Source organism: Chiloscyllium plagiosum, unplaced genomic scaffold (genome assembly GCF_037043375.1).
Source record: "Chiloscyllium plagiosum isolate Xiang-an unplaced genomic scaffold, Cpla_swu_hap1 HiC_scaffold_14, whole genome shotgun sequence".
NCBI lineage: Eukaryota > Metazoa > Chordata > Chondrichthyes > Orectolobiformes > Hemiscylliidae > Chiloscyllium > Chiloscyllium plagiosum.
The window spans coordinates 24,778,604-24,793,285 of record NW_028270152.1 but is presented as its reverse complement, the minus strand read 5'-3'; the positions used below and the strand labels follow the sequence as shown (position 1 = coordinate 24,793,285).

At 38.3% G+C, this 14,682-nt stretch overlaps 1 protein-coding gene across 11 annotated transcripts in view; it reads right to left on the bottom strand.

The window, feature by feature from the left end:
• pbrm1 (polybromo 1) overlaps window positions 1-14,682 on the bottom strand; it is a 97,805-nt gene that overhangs the window by 27,248 nt on the left and 55,875 nt on the right. For all 11 annotated transcript variants that reach the window (XM_087994188.1, XM_087994196.1, XM_087994197.1 and 8 more), the window contains 6 exons: window positions 13,562-13,719; window positions 11,370-11,639; window positions 6,714-6,859; window positions 5,367-5,524; window positions 4,886-5,069; window positions 3,602-3,812 (listed from right to left, as the gene is read on the bottom strand). In XM_087994188.1, the coding sequence (XP_087850314.1) occupies window positions 3,602-3,812; window positions 4,886-5,069; window positions 5,367-5,524; window positions 6,714-6,859; window positions 11,370-11,639; window positions 13,562-13,719 (1,127 nt within the window). The remainder of the gene's footprint in view (window positions 1-3,601; window positions 3,813-4,885; window positions 5,070-5,366; window positions 5,525-6,713; window positions 6,860-11,369; window positions 11,640-13,561; window positions 13,720-14,682) is intronic.

The following is a 14,682-nucleotide window of genomic DNA, read 5'->3' as shown; positions in this document are numbered from 1 at the left end:
AAGGAATTCCTTTAGTAGGTTATTACATCTTTTTTGTAAGTTTTTTGGGTCTAATTGTCTTGATATCTTGCAGGCAAAGAAGGTAGATGCTGATTCTATTTCCAAATGCACACTGTGTTGTGAATATCTAATTCCAGAATTCATTTGTTTGAGATATAACTTAAACATTGGGGATATAACTTCTAGGTTGGAGATTAAAGTGTTAAATCCATTATTAAGGAAGTACCAATGGGAGATTTGAGAAGTCAAAATGCAATCCATCACGGCTAGCATTGTTTTATGAAGAATAAATTATGTTTGAATAATCTGCTAGAGATTTTTGAAGAGTTGGATGTAGGTACAATTACTACATTTAAAAGACGTTTGGGTAAATACATGAATAGGAAAAGTTTGGAGGTATATGGGCCAAGTGCAGGCAAGTGGGACTAGTTGTGCTTGGCTGTATAACTCTATGTAACAAGCAAGGTGGATAATTGGGGTACTGCAGATGTCCTATGTCTGGACTTTCAGAAGGCATTTGTGAAGGTTCTGCAGAAAAGGTTAATACACATGGTAAGATCATATAGCATTAGGGGTAATTTATTAGCTTGGATAAAGGATTGGCTAACCAAAAGAAAACAGCGAGTGGGTCTTTTTCTAGTAGGCAGGATATAACTAGTTGGGCGCCACCGATTTCAGTCCTCGGGCCCCAACTATTTATAATCTATATTCAAGACTTGGATGCAGGGATCAAATGCATCAGAGCCAAATTTACAGATGAGACTAAAATAGAACATAGAACATAGAACATAGAACATAGAAGAATACAGCGCAGTACAGGCCCTTGGGCCCTCGATGTTGCGCCGATCCAAGCCCACCTAAACTACACTAACCCACTATCCTCCATATACCTATCCAATGCCCTCTTAAATGCCCATAAAGAGGGAGAGTCCACCACTGCTACTGGCAGGGCATTCCATGAACTCACGACTCGCTGAGTGAAGAACCTACCCCTAACATCAGTCCTATATCTACCCCCCCTTAATTTAAAGCTATGCCCCCTTGTAATACCCGACTCAATACGCGGGAAAAGGTTCATACTGTCGACCCTATCTAACCCCCTAATCATCTTGTACACCTCAATCAAGTCACCCCTAAACCTTCTTTTCTCTAGTGAAAACAGCCCCAAGTGCCTCAGTCTTTCCTCATACGATTTTCCTTCCATACCAGGCAACATCCTGGTAAACCTCCTCTGCACCCGTTCCAATGCCTCCACATCCTTCCTATAGTATGGCGACCAAAACTGCACACAATATTCCAGATGCGGCCGTACCAGAGTCTTATACAACTGCATCATGACCTCAGGACTCCGGAACTCAATTCCTCTACCAATAAAAGCCAGTACGCCATATGCCTTCCTGACCGCACTATTTACCTGGGTGGCAACTTTCAGAGATCTGTGTACAAATAGGGGGAGAAGTAGCTGCAATAAAGAAATAAGAACTTATCAAATGGATATGGATAGAGGTGAATTGGCCAAAATTTTGCAGATGAAGTTTAATGTAGGTAAGTATGAGGTTATCTATTTTGATCAGAAGAATAAAAAGGCAACTTATTATCTAAGTGGAGATACTTCAAATGCTTTGGTGTAGAGAGATCTGCATGTCCTCGTGCATGAGTCGCAGAAAGTTGTATGCATAGCAGGTAATAGAGGGGGCAAATAGATTTTTGGCATTTATTATTAAAGGAATGAAGTATAAAAGCAGGGAAGTTTTGTTGTGTTTGTACAAGGCATTCTTGAGACTGATCTGGAATACTGTGCTCAGTTTTGTTCCCCTTACTTGAGGAAGGTTGGAATTGCATTGGGTGTAGTTCAGAGAAGGTTCATTAGATTAATTCTAGTGATGAAAGACTTTTCTTATGAGGAAAGATTGAAAGTTTAGGCCTATATTTGCTAGAGAATCAAGTGTTTAGGAGGATGAGAGGAGATATAACTAAAATACCAAAAAATGCTAACGGGGATTTACAAAGTAGAGCAGGCAGAGAACAGGCTACCATTGTGAGATAATCCAGAAAGAGAGGTCATAGTTTTCGGCTCATAGGGGAACTTCTATAGGTGTCTATAGATTTAAAACAAAGATGAGGAGAAATGACTTCTCTCAAAGGTTCATGGATCTGTGAAATTCACTATCCCTGAGTGCATAGGACACCAGGTCATTGAGTAAATGTAACTATGAGATAGACAGATTTTCAATCAGTAATGGGTTAAAGGGTTATGGAAGGAATGTGGATGAGGCTGGGATGAGATCAGCCACAATTGTATTAAATGGTGGAGTAGGCTTGAGGGACAAAATTGCCTACTACTGCCCCTAGTTCTAATGTTCATATGTAAATACAAGATAAATGGAAAACCTGATTAAGGACCTAATTAAAAAAAACTAAAATGAACACAAAGTAAACAAGCAAATCAGAGGTAGAACTGTATAATTTAAATAACGGATAACCCATCTTTGACCTTTTCACCATTCACTTCAGTAAATTATTCAAAATTATTTATGTAGTTTCCCCAGCGAAAGTAGCTAAAACCTAGAAATTCTGGGTAATACAGCTGTAAACTCCATTGGAAATATAAATTATTCATATAATTCATAAAAGCAAATCAATGTTCTGTTTGGAACATGCAAAGCTTCTGTATTGTCCAGTTAGGATAATAGTCCTCATTGTAGACCTGGCTTGCTGAATCAATAGAAACCAAATGGTTGAATCTCACCAATAGCAACAGCTACAGCAATTCACGATTCCATGGGTGAGTCAGGTTTGCTGTTGAGTTATAAACAGTGTTGCGGAGAAACATGAACTGCCTGGTTCAGGAACACGTTTCCAAGTTGGCCAAAGAAATAGATTTTATTTTCAGGTGTGGCATTTTTGAATCATGCCAATGAAGCTTATCATTATACTCTACACCACCCTGTTAATGGACAGTAGGTTTCTTCCCATTTGGCTTTTGATGACCCTGCAAACCAATGCCACAACGGGAAGTATAGTCCTAACTAGACAATGTAAAGACCTTATATGTTATCGCATTTCTATATCTGCATCAGGGGAGTATACAGAGCAGAACTTTGTACGTATAATGCAAAAAGAACAAGACTGGTAATACCAGCACGGAATGGTGGTGGGCAAAAAGATTGAGACTTTCTCTGATTAATTATTAAACAAACAACTATTTTAAAATCACAATTGCAATGCCTTATTCAGTAGACTCGGAATTCCTTTATTAGCACTGTAGATAATTAAATTTTGAAACAGTTGTTTAGGTGAGGTTATTCAGGCTTATGAGTTCATGTTTACTCTCAAAAATTTGTAGATGTACAGGATACCCTAACATTTTTATGTTTCACAAACATAGAACTTTTTAAAGTTCAGTTCTTCACCATGGTGTTTTAGCTTCTGTAAATGTATGATTTTTCTTTGGGTTTGGGTGGGTTGCTATTTGGAGGGTTGGTGTGGACTTGTTGGGTCAAATGGCCTGTTTTCACACTGTAGTGATTCTGTGAACTCTATTATTCCTTTCCATAATCCTGCACCCATAGAGGTTCCCAATAAGATCCTAGTATTGTACCTGTGGAGGTGTATATGGAGCTATTTCCATTTCATTGGTAACAGGAGTCTGTAACTGAGGCACCGAGGGTTGTTCAGCAGTTTCAACCTCTTCTTCAATACATTCTTCATGATCTTCATCAGGTTCTTCAAACTCAGCAAACTTCATCTCTAACTCCTGTATTTTCTTATCCAAAAGAGGAGATGGTTCCTTTTGGGGAACAATAAGTTTCCTGGAACAATATATATAATTTCCATTTTCACCAGGAACTGTCATGTACAAGACCTGTATATTACACTCTACACAAAGTAAAATTCTTATAAGTATTCATTTATAATAATTTTACACCAGTCACTACATTTTAAATTTATTTAACTGGCAACAAAAAGATTTTGGGACAACTAAAAGGTGAAAGGTGTTTTACAAACACAAGTTTCTGCTTTACATTTCTCTTAATTATTTTCCTTTTTTTTCCATCTTCCTTGCCACTTTTTACATGGAAGGGATACTTAAAAACAGCAGATCTATCTAATCTGAAAAAGTAGAATAAGTGTATCTTTGTGACAGTAATTCCCCTCTTTATGGCCACAAGTAAATGCTCAAATTAATGGTACAATGAAGAATGGATAAAGCCTATCAAAAACAGGATTATGAAGTTTATATATTAAATAGGACTAGCATTTGAATTTGATGTTATACTACTCATACTAACAACTATAAGCTCCTACAAAATAATTTTTATGTTAGTGAAAATGAACAGGTGTAAAGAGTGCACGACTGCAGAATGAGTAACTGATTTATGCTAATTATTTAACATTATTGACTACTTAAACCAACATGGACCAATTAAATTCAGGGCATCAATATTAGGAAAACAGACAATGCAGCCTGATATTTTTCTCTGCTCTCTGGCTCACATCTCACAGTTATCTGCATGTGTTTCAGTTTCCAGCACAGGCAGATGTACCCCCTTTTCCCTTACCAGGCTTAGCTGTCCTGGGTATCCCATTTGTTGATGGGGTTCAGCTACAGTGCATTGTATTGTCTCAAAGACTCCTCTGAATTCCCCATTTTTCTGCACTTGCATTTTTTGACCCATAACCACTTTGTGAGAAAATCTCCAGTGAGTTTTCAAAATAATTATTTTCATTTCAGCTCTTCACTATTTGAATTAATGAATAATGCACCACAGATTAAGAACGCCCACCAATAAAAAACTCAAACACAAAAGCAGAGCAGTAAGTACCAAAGTCAAACAGGATAGTTTCAAAGAGCTTCTTTGTTACTTAAAGTACGAGGCCTCACCTGAAGTAGTATATCTCATCATCCAATATTTTAGCAGATAAGGAAAATCTTTTTAGGCCTTTAAATCTTTTCATTTGTTTGTCAGTTTCATTGTAACGGCTTTCGCAAATGTACACATCATTTTCATTCACTTCCGTAGGTCGACAAGAGAGGTAGTCTTTAAATGATAATACACTGCACTTGCCTGCATGCAACAGCACCAAATATTATCTTAGAAACACTAACATGAGAATGTATATTAAGTCTGTTAAACTCCTCTAAAGTCAAAATAATTAACTTCAAATAAATGAATTTATTATATAACCTTTTATACCATTTTATATTACTTCTGATACTTAGAGTCAGAATGATTTATGTAATTCTGACTAATAGCCAATATAGACATTTAAAAATTCTGAATTGTCCCTAGATTAGTTTATCAAATTGATGTTGAAATTTAATAAATTACTCAATAATAAGTATTCAGGTATTAATTACTTACCAATTACACAGGTCATGGTGCAGGTTTCTTCAACATTGCTAAGAAACACTTCTTTCTTGTAAAACATTTTGGTAGGTTCATGTTCAGTTTCCTCAGGATGGATGAATATGGGACCAAAGAAATAGGCAGCACCACCCCGCACCCACATTTTTTCAATCCTATCAACAGATATACAAGTTTGATTTTAATCCTATGTTTTGAACAGTAATTTATTTTTTTCATAGAAATGTAGATGCTATAAAACCAACTGTATGTTTTGATAATATGTGATGAAGTCACTGTGGCTCCTCCTGTATGGCTATGGGGTTATGGCTTTGGCATCAACCAGATTTCAGGCCATAGCTCCCTTCTCCTTGAGAGCTTTTGGGAAGATGTTCAGTGGTTTAGCATGAACAGCTGGCTTAACTCAAGTTTGAGTGGCTTGGCTAATATTTCAGCTTGTAGGAGTGGTAGAACGTTATGTAAAATAGGAAACAGGTGGGTGTGCTGGAAGACCAGCTGCTGATGGCTTTAATTTAACGCAAAGTAGCCACTGCTACAATGTTGATTCAGCAACCAAATGCACCCGTGTGATCCATGGGTGAGTTGAGCAAGTTGACTCATGTAGGCAAGGAAGGGGCTGGTGTAGTGAAAGGAAGAGGACAAGAAGGCTGGATCTGGGAGTGGGTGCTAAGCAAAAATAAAGTTGCTGATGTGTTTTGTTACTTTAAAGTAACTGATTGACCAGAATAGCAACACAGAGTACCAGTCATTATGTAAGTTCAGATAAAAGGTGATTCTGGTAGATCCACACAATCAAGGTCCATGAGAAGTAGTAAGAAACTTCTGAAGAAATGTAGTATTTTGTTGAAGATTATATCTATGGAACTTAAGTTGAATGACAATTGCTGTCCAATGTGAACCAGTGGCAAACTCCTTGAGCTGGGATTCTACCTGTAGAAGATGGGCTTTTTGAAAGACTTTCTGGCCAAAATTCATACAATATCACAAATGAGATCTATCTTTGTTGTAGCTACTATTTGATGTATACTGGTTCATACTGACTGACTTTCCCGTGCTTGGCCTTCTGGATGTTGCTGTCACCTTGGAAGTCTGTGCTGATTCAAACCAAATTAGCAGGAAAGTTAGAGAAGTTATAGAAAACAGAAATTGTGTCCATTGAACTTTTTAGTTGGATGGTTTGGTAAATTTGGTTCTTCTGGTTTGTTGCTTCCATGGGTATCATAAGAAATAATAATGTTTACGGTACACAAATAATCAAAATTGTTAACAGCAACATTTCACAGAGACTTTTGCAGATGGAGAGTAAATATTTGCATTATAATTGAAATATTTTAAATTGCTGACCTGCCTACACGTGGTTGCACTAAACCATGAGATTTTATGTAGACACAATCTCCAACTTTAAGCCACAAGTCATTATAATGAAGCTGCTCATAATACTGGCAGCCTGGTTCTCCATTTGAAATTTCCACTGGCACATCCTCTCGTTCCTGGACAGACAAATTTGAGAAATATTATCTATAAAAGGAGCTACTAACAATAAATGACCACTGAGAATTGAGTCTATGACAATTACATTCTGAAAACAAACATAAATGACAATTTAGGAAATCATTGTTTTGATAATCTTATACAAGTAGCACTGGTATTCAAACAAGTCTGAAGGAACAGCAATGCATATCCAAGTCAGGACGGTGAATGACTTGGAAGGAAACATGCAAGAGCTGGTGTTTCCATTTATTTGCTGCTCTGTCTTTCCAGATGTTAGTGGTAATGGGCTTGGAAGGTGCTATCTAAAGAACCTTGGTGAATTGCAATGCATATTGTAGAATTTATACACTGCTGCTACTGAGTGTCAGTGGTGGAGATGTAAATGTTTGTGGATATGGTGGCAATCAAGTGCATCACTTTGTCCTGTGTGGTGTCAAACTTCTTGAATGTTGATTGAACCAGATAAGTGGGAAGTATTCTGTCACACCCCTTACAAATACCTTGTAGATGATGGGCAGGCTATGGGGAATCAGAAGGTGAGCTATTCGCTACAGAATTCATAGCCTCTGATCTGCTCCTGTAGCTTAACATGTATATGGCTAGTACAGTTCAATTGCTGGTCAATAATAACTCCCAGGGTGTAGATAGTGGGGAAAATCATCAATGATAATACCCTGAATGTCCATGGTAATGGTTAGACTCTGTTGGGGATGGTCATTGCGTGCTTGGTTACTTGTCACTTGTCCATGCTTTGCTGCATTTGGACATGGACTGCCTCAGTATGAGTTGTTGTGAATGGTGCTCAACATTACGCAATCAGTAAACAGCCCCACTTTTGAACTTATGACGAAGGGAAAGTCACCGATGAAGCAGCTAAAGATGGGTTGGGCTAAGGACACTACCCTGAGAAACTGGGGCTCCTGTGATTGTGATAATAATACTATCATTGGGCCAGGTGTCTTGGATTCAATCCCACTTGCTTTAGAGATTTGTAATTAAGTCTCTGAACAGGTTTATTGAAAAATATTTATCCGGGTGAACTCCTGCTGAGATGTCCTGGTACTGAGATGACTGAACTAACCAGAGCCATAACCAATCTTCCTTTCTGCCAGGTAGGACTCCAACCAACAGAGGGTTTCTGCCCACGCCCCCCCACCAATTCCGATTAGGGCTCCCTGATGCCACATTCAGTAAAATATGATATTAATATCAATTGCAGTAACTCTCACTTGATCTCTTGAATTCAGCTCTTTTGTAGAGCTGATCTCTCATATTTCTCTGTCTGTACACTTGAGATCATCCAAAAATCGGTTGGTCTGCATCTTGCATCAAGTTCTATTCCCCTATAACCCCTGAGCTGTGAGACATACAGGTCCTGTAAGTCTTTGATAAGCAAGTCTTGATTTTTAAACTCTCATCCTGTTTTTAGATTCCTCTATCTCTCTTTATCTAACACAGTCGACGTGCTGACCCTAAACAGTCATGAATCCTCATATGGAAGAATTCTAGAACAGCTATATGTAATTACCAAGAAATGGTGGATATGGTCAAATGTTCACTAAAAGTGACTAGATATGAAGTTTAAAATTAGACCCATAATAGAAAAGTAGAACACAGCAAAAACATTTAATTTTAGAGAGGCAGGCATAAACGATATCACTAAGAAACTAAGCTTGATGGACTAGCAAGCACTGTTGATTGGGACAGGCACTAAAACACACTGCCATATATTTAGAATGCAAAACAAAAATATTCCATTAGGTATGAAGCACATTGTTTTCCTAGTTCCAACAATGTGAATAACAATACAATGTCACAAGATGCTTGACAGAAGTTATCAATTTGGTCAAAAAAAAGGAGTTATCATTTATTGTAGAGAAGTGCAAAGTCATAAAATTGAGTCATAAAAAATACAAATACAATATAAAGAAAAGGAAACAACATAAATATAATCCATTGAACAACAACTACAAAAGAGTTGAATTCAAGAACAGATGAGAATGACTGCAATTAACATCAATGCCTCACTGACAGTTCTGCCAGACAGCAATATGGATAGACATGACATATAAAGTGGGATAGGAAGTCTGCGACTTTTAGAACACAATAATGGATGAAAATGATCTTTCCTGAGTCTGGGCTTGTTGGGTAAGGGGTACCAATATGTTTTGGGTTGGGACATGGGTGACTATGGATGCCTGGAACTTGCTTTATTGTCCTAGGACACTGAAAAGTTGTTGTGGTTCTGTTCGTCGAGCTGGGAATTTATGTTGCAGACGTTTCGTCCCCTGTCTGGGTGGCATCCTCAGTGCTTGGGAGCCTCCTGTGAAGCGCTGCTGTGATCTTTCCTCTGGCATTTGTAGTGGTTTGAATCTGCCGCTTCCGGTTGTCAGTTCCAGCTGTCCGCTGCAGTGGTCGATATACTGGGTCCAGGTCGATGTGCTTATTGATTGAATCTGTGGATGAGTGCCATGCCTCTAGGAATTCCCTGGTTGTTCTCTGTTTGGCTTGTCCTATAATAGTAGTGTTGTCCCAGTCGAATTCATGTTGCTTGTCATCTGCATGTGTGGCTACTAAGGATAGCTGGTCGTGTCGTTTCGTGGCTAGTTGGTGTTCATGGTTACGGATCGTTAGCCAAACAGAGAACAGCCAGGGAATTCCTAGAGGCATGGCACTCATCCACAGATTCAATCAATAAGCACATTGACCTGGACCCAATATATCGACCACTGCAGCGGACAGCTGGAACTGACAACCGGAAACGGCAGATTCAAACCACTACAAATACCGGGGGAAAGATCACAGAAGTGCTTCACAGGAGGCTCCCAAGCACTGAGGATGTCACCCAGACAGGGGACGAAACGTCTGCAACACAAATTCCCAGCTCGGCGAACAGAACCACAACAACGAGCACCCGAGCTACAAATCTTCTCTCAAACTTTGAACACTGAAAAGTTTTTCCAGATATATCACCTTTAACTTAATAAACATTACAAGGCATTTCCCAGGAACATTATAAACAAAGTTTGACAACTAGCCTCATAAGGAGATGTTAGATTGGATAAAGATTTGTCATTTTTAGTGCAAAACATCTTTTCTTTTAAATACAAATACAAACAGACAGGGTTACTATAAATCTCCATTGACAGCTTCTGAAAAGACTGTGCAATGGAACATGAAGTGAACAGTGAAAGCTATTCCTTCTCTGTTGTTAATGACCCCTTAGTCAATAAGCCAATGTGAAAGGTTGGATTCACAGTTAAGATATAACTTTATTACGTAGAGGGTGGGGAATATGGAAGCAGTAAGATCAAAGGTATTAAGAGTTTTAAACATGACGTGTAGAGTTGTGTCAGACAGTGATGCTGATGGGCATGACATGTAAAGTGGGATAAGAGGTCTACAACTTTTAGAACCACAATGATAGAAGAAAATATCTTTCCTTGCTTTAGGCTTGCTGGGTAAGGGGTGCTGAAATATGTTTAGGATTGAGTGATTATGGACATCTGGAACTCACATTAGTATCCTGGGACAGTGCAGAGTTTTTTCAGACATTCCCAAAGACTGAATCTTTGTCTCATCAAGATAATATCAGTTGAGGGAGGAATGTTGGCTAGTACTTGAGAGAAAGATCTTCTGCTTAACATCTCAACTTCTAGTCTCCATTATTCTTACAACTGCACTAAAACATCAGAGAAGGTTCTGGATTTAGATCAATGATGAGACCAGAATCCAAAATCTTTTGACTAGCCAGTACACTTTGCTCAGTTGGATAGACGGTTGGTTTGCAATGTAGAGTGAAGCCAACAGTGTGGTTTGAATTCCCACACAGGCTGAGGCTACCATGAAGAACTCTCCTTCTCAACCACACCCTCTTCTGAGGCATGATGACCCTCAGTTGTCTCTCTACAAACCACTACCAACTATCTCTCTATAATGAAAGAACAGCCCTATTGTCTGGTAAGACTATGGTGACTTTACATTTACACCTTAACCAAAGTGATACTTGGCAGATGATAAAGAAACAGAAGATGCTGAAGAAACTCTGCAGGTCGAGCAGTGTCTGTGAAGAAAGAGCTTTTTTTTTTAATTGGCACATGATGTTATGTAATCTAATGATTAAGTCATCAGTTATCAACTGGATTTTTAAAAGTTGTTCCAGTTTGCATTTTCCTGATTGACATCGACACCAACTGCAGTGTACAATCTGGATAATGCTATTTCCAAGAGGTGGAATTATGCTGTTTGGATTTAATACCAATGACAGTCAGTTCACTAACTTAGATATACTACAACTTTAATAGTGATACAAACTTTCCTTATTAATGAGGAAGTATATAAAACGCAAGTCATTTGAAAAATGTTTCTGCCAGAGTTGCCACCTCTGGTGGACAACAAAATCCAAACACACACATTTCATCTGACTATGTAGTAGCAAAACTCATATTTCCCTTTGTCCATACCAAATAATCTGCATGATAAATTTTAATATAACACGGATGTTTATACCTTATCAATAATGCTGTTATTCTCATCACCTTTGCTTTCTTCAGCCATTGGTTCAATAGATTCTTTGTTTTCGGTTTTGTCTGCATTAGCAAATACAGAAGCAACACGAACAACAGGCAGTGGAGTGTTTCTTGGAACAAATTTCACTGCACTTAGAGGCATAGTCCATAATTTAATCTTCTTGAAAGATTTAGTTTTTGCAGAATATCGAGATTCACAAACAAAAACATCTTCATCTCCGAAGCCCTCAGGTCGTATTTTAAAGTATTCCTACATTTGTTGTTAGGCAGAGGAAAGAAAGGTTAAAACCCATTAAATCCATGTAAAGTTGTTCTTACTTCTGTCAACTAAATTGTTCAGGTAAAATAAACGTGCCTTTAATAATCTAAACATTAATGAGAAGCAACTTAATTCAATCATGAGGATTAACAAAATCGAGTGAAATATTTATATTTAGTGGTAAAAATTCACCTTGGTTGGCGATGCAGAACCGATGATGTCGATATTTTCATCGACCTGTTCAGAGATGTTATTACACATTTCTGGAACAGGTGCAACTTGAACCGAGGATCCCCTGCTCAGAGCTATGAACACAACCACCATGCCACGAGGGCCTATAGAATCAATGGTGTCAGATAAACCTTGTTATAACAGTAGTTGATGTCCAGTTCCAATTGACTCCAACTGAACCAAATCAAGTGCTGATGCAAACAAACAACCAAAGTGATATTTACCAGTTTGCACCACTGCCTAAGTTGAATTTCTATTCCACAAAGACTGAGTTTGAACCATTTGTAATGAAAACATGAGTCACTCAGAAAGAATTAACTTAAAAATGAGGACATGAATTAACTTCAAGTAAGATTAGAAAAAGAAATTCAATCATAGAGTCATAGAGATGTGCAGCATGGAAACAGACCCTCCAGTCCAACCCGTCCATGCTGACCAGATATCCCAACCTAATCTAGTCCCACCTGCCAGCACCCAGCCCATATCCCTCCAAACCTTTCCTATTCATATACCCATCCAAATGCCTCTTAAATGTTGCAACTGTACCAGCCTCCACCACATCCTTGGCAGCTCATTCCATACATGTACCACCCTCTGTGTGAAAAAGCTGCCCCTTAGGTCTCTTTTATATCTTTCCCCTCTCACCCTAAACCTATGCCCTCTAATTCTGGACTCCCCGATCCCAGGGAAAAGACTTTGTCTATTTATCCTTTCCATGCCCCTCATGATTTTATAAACCTCTATAAGGTCACCCCTCAGCCTCCGACACTCCAGGGAAAACAACCCCAGCCTGTTCAGCCTCTCCCTATAGCTCAATCCTCGAACCCTGGCAACATCCTTGTAAATCTTTTCTGAACCCTTTCAAGTTTCACAACATCTTTCCGATAGGAAGGAGACCAGAATTGCACGCAATATTCCAACAATGGCCTAACCAATGTCCTGTACAGCCACAACATGACCTCCCAACTCCTGTACTCAATACTCTGACCAATAAAGGAAAGCATTCCAAACGCCTTCTTCACTATCCTATCTACCCGCGACTCCACTTTCAAGGAGCTATGAACGTGCACTCCAAGGTCTCTTTGTTCAGCAATACTCCCTAGGACCTTACCATTAAGTGTATAAGTCGTGCTAAGATTTGCTTTCCCAAAATGCAGCATCTCACATTTATAGGACAGAAAAAGAAATTCAATCAGTCATCTAAACACATGAACTTTTCAATGAGCCCACGGGATAAAGAAGTCAGACAAAGGTCATTCCAAGAACACAGATACATACTTAAACTTATGCTAAATTCAGTAATTTATACTGGCAGCAATAGCTTCGTTACTAATGATTTAAAATCTTCTATCTTGGGAGGAAAAAAACTGGAATTCAGATTGTGATTGCTATGGCTCCTAGCCAGAGTCTAGCTTTAAGACAATAAGTGGTTACAGCCTGAGAGAATCTTACTCATTCCTTTTATGGGAAGATATCTAATTTTCTATACACTTTCTCATTGCTGCATTTCTGATGCAACTGAATGTCTTGTTCAGAAAATCATTAGTCTCAATAGTGTTCTATCATTCTGTTATTGGGGTACAAAATATATCGTATTGCAAACCTGCTGTGAATTCTGAGAACAGTTCTTTTTCATTTTTCAGTAAATGCAGTAATGGAGAAATTAGAAAATGTACACTTACCTTTACAAACATTACTACACATTTTCCTAGAATTTTGCTGACCAGAACTTTATTATAATAGTCACTTTTGAAAACTTCCTTTTCAAGGAATTTCCGTGTAGCCAAATGGAAAGTTTCATTTGGCCGATAAAACCAGCAACCATACAGCCATTTCTCACCTACAGAATAGAATGTGCATATTACAATTCAGTCACCAACTGAAGAGTTTAGAAAAATGTGAATCATAATAAGTAAAAGATTGATTTTAGCTGCAATGTTTCAGCAAAAAAGTATAACATAAAACATCTTAATGCGCTGCACAAGACCATATTAGTTTCCTGCTCAAAAGTGAAGTATGAATGTTGCACTATTGATGTGTCATAGTTATACAATGAGACACTCAAGTTGAGTGGTACAGTGGTTTAGGTGATAATGCACGGTGATGGATACTAGCCCACTAAATGAGTAGCTTTTCTTCTCTGAATGCAATTCAACCTCCATCATATAAATGAACTGATTTTCCAAGAGATTACTAGGACATGGACCTTTTGAAGAGCTTGACACATTACAAGGGCCATTGTAGTCATTTAACACATGGAGTGAATTTTGTTAGTTTTTAAGTTTATCACATTAAACACTGGCCAAAGCAGTTCTGTTAGATTATGTTAATCTTAACGTTTAAATAGAATCTTGTCAAAAGAAACAGGCCCTTCTACTCAATTCATCCATGCCAATCAAGTTTTCTAAACTGAACTAGTCCTATTTCCCTTCATTTGGCCCATTAACCTCCAAACTTTTCCTATTCATGCACCCGTCCAAATGTCTTTTAAATGTTGTAATTGAACCCACCTCTGCCACTTTTTATGACAGCTCGTTCCATGTACACACCACCCTCTGAGAAAAAGATTGCCCCTCAGGTCCCTTTTAAATCTTTCCCCTTTCAACTTAAACCTATGCCCTCTAGTTTTGGGCTCTCCTGCACTGGGGAAAAAAAACCTTGGCTATTCACCTTATCTCTCCTCCTTGTGATTTTATAAATCTCTGTAAGGTCATCCCTCAGCCTACTATGCTCCAGGCAAAAAGCCCCAGTATATTCAGCCTCTCGTTATAACTCAAACATTCCAGTCTTTATATCAATCTTG